The sequence below is a fragment of the Entelurus aequoreus genome, linkage group LG15, assembly GCF_033978785.1.
Source record: "Entelurus aequoreus isolate RoL-2023_Sb linkage group LG15, RoL_Eaeq_v1.1, whole genome shotgun sequence".
Taxonomy (NCBI): Eukaryota; Metazoa; Chordata; class Actinopteri; order Syngnathiformes; family Syngnathidae; genus Entelurus; species Entelurus aequoreus.
This window is the reverse complement of record NC_084745.1, coordinates 34037449-34043848: the sequence shown is the minus strand read 5'-3', so window position 1 is coordinate 34043848 and position 6400 is coordinate 34037449. Positions and strand designations below refer to the sequence as shown.

At 36.5% G+C, this 6400-nt stretch overlaps 1 protein-coding gene across 1 annotated transcript in view; it reads right to left on the bottom strand.

The window, feature by feature from the left end:
- LOC133630454 (musculin) overlaps positions 1 to 966 on the bottom strand; it is a 2164-nt gene extending 1198 nt beyond the window's left edge. The window contains exon 1 of the mRNA XM_062022047.1: positions 536 to 966. Coding sequence (XP_061878031.1) covers positions 536 to 850 — 315 coding nt within the window. The 5' untranslated portion in view covers positions 851 to 966. The remainder of the gene's footprint in view (positions 1 to 535) is intronic.
- Between the last annotated feature and the right edge of the window lie 5434 nt (positions 967 to 6400).

Sequence of the window (6400 nt, the reverse complement as noted above, 5' to 3'; positions counted from 1 at the left end):
ACATTGTAAACACTTTGTAAGGGCTAAGAAAAAGTGTAATCTTAGAGAAAAAAGTAATTATATTACTAGTATGAACTAGAAAACATGTTTGATAAAAATAAAATAAAACCAGTGTAAACACTTTTTCCAGGGCTAATAAAAATATTGGTCATTTTTTTCCAATAAAAACATGTTTTTTTATAATTTCTTGAACAAAAAAGTAATTATCTTATCAGGATAAAAATAAATTATTTTTTTTCAAACAAAAATTCCTTTTTTATTTCAAGGCTTAAATTTAAAAAAAAAAAGGAATTTCTTTAAGAGAAACATGTTTTTTTTTCTTCGAGAAGAAAGTTATTATCTTACTAGAATGAATATATACAACACTTACAAAATAAAGGGCAAACAGTGTCTTTTGTTATTGTAATTATTATCACTGTTTAATTTGGATTTAGTAGTTATCGTGGTATAGTTTAGTAGTGCCCTACAATGTAGTAAATAATGTTTTTTAGATATCAAATATTTAAATATTTTTACAAAAATGACAGTTTCATACCAGAGTGGACGGCTGCACACAGCTGTCCTCCTCCTGCAGGAGCTGTCGTAGGTGTGAGATGTAGTTGGAGGCGAGACGCAAGGTGTCCAGTTTGGACAGCTTGGTGTCCGCCGGTACCCACGGCAGGCTGGTTTTAAGTCTGGAGAAAGCTTTGCTCAGCACTCTCATCCTTGCCCTCTCCCTGGCGTTGGCCGCGTCTCTGTGAGACTGGCGAGGGTCCTTCTTGGACTGTTTGTGTCCTCCGTCATCTTCCGTTCTTCTGAGACACGATGCATCGTAGTCCTCAGCATCGCTCGCCGACGAGCCAGTGGACATATCCACCTGCTCTGTAGGAGTTTTTAGTGTCAAAGTTGTCCGACCGGCTTCAAGCCGAGTCCTCTGAAGGCCACTTTGACGGTGGCGCTCTCTGAAAGCCAAACATGCCTACGGCCTGATCATTCTTGTCATTTAAGACGCGTTCTGGACATCTGTGCACCCTTTCTGCACAACATCTCCCCTCCCACTTTTCCCTGCCAGATCCTGTGACCCCTGCAAGGACCGCCGCCTCTTAAAATGGTGACGCTTCCTCTTCAGTGTTAGGACAAAAGCCATAGAACCAAATGAATCAAGGACTATAATATCAAGTGTATACATCACAGCAGATTATTGCAAACTAACTATGGCCGCCACGGCCACTTGGTGGCCAAGCCAGGCTTCAGTTCAGCAGGTGGATTACAAAATATAAGTAATTAATCGAAAGGGATAGGCTCCAGCTGGGATAGGCTCTAGCTAAATAGAACTCTTAACATGATATGTGGTGTGCAAAATGAATAGATGAATGAAAGTAATACAAGCAAGTGAAATAAGGTCACAAGTGGCATGGAAAATAAATGGATGAATAAAACTAACACATCCATCCATTAACTGAGCAAATCAAATAAAGTGACAATGGGATAGGCCCCAGCCAAATAGGATTCTCAACAGGATATGTGGTTTGGAAAATGAATGGATGAATAAAATTGACACAAGCAAATGAAGTGAAGTCAGAAGTAATATAGTGGTCAACTGGGATAGGCTCCAGCTTGGATAGGCTCCAGCTAAATAGGATCCTCCACAGGATACGTGGTATGAAAAATGAATGGATGAATACAATTATTAACAGTACAAGCAAATTAAATACAGTCAAGTAATTTAGTGGTCAACTCGGATAGGCTCCAGCTAAATAGGATTCTCAACAGGATATGTGGTATGGAAAATGAATGAATGAATAAAATTGACACAAGCAAATGTAGTAAAGTCAGAAGTAATATAGTGGTCAACTGGGATATGCTCCAGCTTGGATAGGCTCCAGCTAAATAGGATCCTCCACAGGATACGTGGTATGAAAAATGAATGGATGAATACAATTATTAACAGTACAAGCAAATTAAATACAGTCAAGTAATTTAGTGGTCAACTCGGATAGGCTCCAGCTAAATAGGATTCTCAACAGGATATGTGGTATGGAAAATGAATGAATGAATAAAATTGACACAAGCAAATGTAGTAAAGTCAGAAGTAATATAGTGGTCAACTGGGATAGGCTCCAGCTTGGATAGGCTCCAGCTAAATAGGATCCTCCACATGATACGTGGTATGAAAAATGAAAGGATGAATACAATTATTAACAGTACAAGCAAATTAAATACAGTCAAGTAATATAGTGGTCAACTCGGATAGGCTCCAGCTAAATAGGATTCTCAACAGGATATGTGGTATGGAAAATGAATGAATGAATAAAATTGACACAAGCAAATGTAGTAAAGTCAGAAGTAATATAGTGGTCAACTGGGATAGGCTCCAGCTTGGATAGGCTCCAGCTAAATAGGATCCTTCACATGATACGTGGTATGAAAAATGAAAGGATGAATACAATTATTAACAGTACAAGCAAATTAAATACAGTCAAGTAATATAGTGGTCAACTCGGATAGGCTCCAGCTAAATAGGATTCTCAACAGGATATGTGGTATGGAAAATGAATGAATGAATAAAATTGATACAAGCAAATGTAGTAAAGTTACAAGTAATATAGTGGTCAACTGGGATCTGTTCCACCTGGAATAGGCTCCAGTTAAAAGGATTCTCCACAGAATACGTGGTATGGAACATGAATGGATGAATAAAATTGACACAAGCAAATGAAGTGAAGTCAGAAGTAATATAGTGGTCAACTGGGATATGCTCCAGCTTGGATATGCTCCAGCTAAATAGGATGCTCCACAGGATACGTGGTATGAAAAATTAATGGATGAATACAATTATTAACAGTACAAGCAAATTAAATACAGTCAAGTAATTTAGTGGTCAACTCGGATAGGCTCCAGCTAAATAGGATTCTCAACAGGATATGTGGTATGGAAAATGAATGAATGAATAAAATTGACACAAGCAAATGTAGTAAAGTCAGAAGTAATATAGTGGTCAACTGGGATAGGCTCCAGCTTGGATAGGCTCCAGCTAAATAGGATCCTCCACATGATATGTGGTATGAAAAATGAAAGGATGAATACAATTATTAACAGTACAAGCAAATTAAATACAGTCAAGTAATATAGTGGTCAACTCGGATAGGCTCCAGCTAAATAGGATTCTCAACAGGATATGTGGTATGGAAAATGAATGAATGAATAAAATTGACACAAGCAAATGTAGTAAAGTCAGAAGTAATATAGTGGTCAACTGGGATAGGCTCCAGCTTGGATAGGCTCCAGCTAAATAGGATCCTCCACATGATACGTGGTATGAAAAATGAAAGGATGAATACAATTATTAACAGTACAAGCAAATTAAATACAGTCAAGTAATATAGTGGTCAACTCGGATAGGCTCCAGCTAAATAGGATTCTCAACAGGATATGTGGAATGGAAAATGAATGAATGAATAAAATTGATACAAGCAAATGTAGTAAAGTTACAAGTAATATAGTGGTCAACTGGGATAGGCTCCAGCTTGGATAGGCTCCAGCTAAATAGGATCCTCCACATGATATGTGGTATGAAAAATGAAAGGATGAATACAATTATTAACAGTACAAGCAAATTAAATACAGTCAAGTAATATAGTGGTCAACTCGGATAGGCTCCAGCTAAATAGGATTCTCAACAGGATATGTGGTATGGAAAATGAATGAATGAATAAAATTGACACAAGCAAATGTAGTAAAGTCAGAAGTAATATAGTGGTCAACTGGGATAGGCTCCAGCTTGGATAGGCTCCAGCTAAATAGGATCCTCCACATGATACGTGGTATGAAAAATGAAAGGATGAATACAATTATTAACAGTACAAGCAAATTAAATACAGTCAAGTAATATAGTGGTCAACTCGGATAGGCTCCAGCTAAATAGGATTCTCAACAGGATATGTGGAATGGAAAATGAATGAATGAATAAAATTGATACAAGCAAATGTAGTAAAGTTACAAGTAATATAGTGGTCAACTGGGATAGGCTCCAGCTTGGATAGGCTCCAGCTAAATAGGATCCTCCACATGATATGTGGTATGAAAAATGAAAGGATGAATACAATTATTAACAGTACAAGCAAATTAAATACAGTCAAGTAATATAGTGGTCAACTCGGATAGGCTCCAGCTAAATAGGATTCTCAACAGGATATGTGGAATGGAAAATGAATGAATGAATAAAATTGATACAAGCAAATGTAGTAAAGTTACAAGTAATATAGTGGTCAACTGGGATAGGCTCCAGCTTGGATAGGCTCCAGCTAAATAGGATCCTCCACATGATATGTGGTATGAAAAATGAAAGGATGAATATAATTATTAACAGTACAAGCAAATTAAATACAGTCAAGTAATATAGTGGTCAACTCGGATAGGCTCCAGCTAAATAGGATTCTCAACAGGATATGTGGTATGGAAAATGAATGAATGAATAAAATTGACACAAGCAAATGTAGTAAAGTCAGAAGTAATATAGTGGTCAACTGGGATAGGCTCCAGCTTGGATAGGCTCCAGCTAAATAGGATCCTCCACATGATACGTGGTATGAAAAATGAAAGGATGAATACAATTATTAACAGTACAAGCAAATTAAATACAGTCAAGTAATATAGTGGTCAACTCGGATAGGCTCCAGCTAAATAGGATTCTCAACAGGATATGTGGAATGGAAAATGAATGAATGAATAAAATTGATACAAGCAAATGTAGTAAAGTCACAAGTAATATAGTGGTCAACTGGGATCTGTTCCACCTGGAATAGGCTCCAGTTAATAGGATTCTCCACAGAATACGTGGTATGGAACATGAATGGATGAATAAAAATGTTACAAGCAAATTAAATTAAGTAACAAGAAATATAGTGGTCAACTGGGATAGGCTCCAGTTAAATATGATTGTCTACGGGATACGCAGTATAGAAAATTAATGGCTGAATAAAATGAATACAGTACAAGCAAATGAAATAAAGTCAGAAGTAATTTAGTAGTCATCTGGGATAGGATCCAGCTGAGATAGGCTCCAACTAAATCCGATTCTCAACAGGATACCTTGTATGGAAAATTAATGGATGAAAAAAATCAATAGAACAGTGAAATACAATGTGTAATAAAGTGGTCAACAGGGGTAGGCTCAAGCTTTCTAAGATTTTGAACAGGATAAGCAGTTTAAATGGATGGATGAAATAAATTCATTAATAGCGCATTGCCTTCCAACATTTTGGGACAAGGTAAACGGAAAATGGATAGATGAAATACAATCAATTGAAATAATAGCTGGGATAGGCTTCAGCCTCTTATGTCTAAACAGGATAATCTGTAAAGGAAGTGGATGAAAAAATAAAATATTGTTGTGGTAGCTTTTTCGGAAGGCGATAAGTAGTATAGAAATGGATGGATGAGTAAAACTGATAAAGTTGTGGTCAGCTGGGGTAGGTTCCAGCTCCACACTGTATTCCTAACAGTATGAGCACTATAAAAAAAATAGATGTATAAATGTAAATAAGATCAAATGAAATAAAGACTGATAGTGTAGTGATCATCTAGGATAGTCTCCAGCTTCTTGTAATGCTGAACAGAATAAGCTGTAAAGAAAGTAAATAAAAACGGAATTTTTTTTATTAATCCAATGAATTCACTGGTGGTGTAGTGATCCGCTGGGATAAGCTCCAGTTTACCAGTGACCCTATTGAGGATAAGTGGGATAGTGGATGGATGGATGAATATAAATTAAATTAAATTAAATAATGACTGATGAAAGGGATAAGCGGTAGAAAATGGATAGATGGATAATGTAGTAATAATCTGGAGTAGGCTCCAGCGTCTTGTGATTTCAGAATAGAAAGTAATGGGATTCAATAAAGTCGAACACAATTTATAGATCAAGCCGATAAAGTCACTGATGCTGTAGTGATCTGCTGGAACGGGCTCCAGCTTACTTGATACAGATAAGCAGTAAAGAAAATGGAGGGATAGATAGATAGATATAAAATATATTAAATTAAATGACCCCAATAATGTAGTGATCATCTGGAGTACACCCCAGCATCTTGTGATTTTGAACAAAATGAATTGTATACAAAATAAATGGATGGAATAACTCTTAGTGTAGTAATCGTCTGGGATGGACTCCAGCTTCATGTGAGTTTGAACAGAATAAGCTGTACAGAAAATAATACTATGAAATAAAGGCAAACACATTTTTTTTTTTTATTAAATGAAGTCACTTTTGGTGTAGTGATCAGCTGGGATAGGCTCCAGCTTCCCACATGATTCTTTATAGAATGAGCGGTATATAACATAGAAAATAGATGGATGTACAGAGAAAATGAAATGTAGACTCTATGATAGTGTAGTGATCACCTGGGATAGGCTCCGGCTC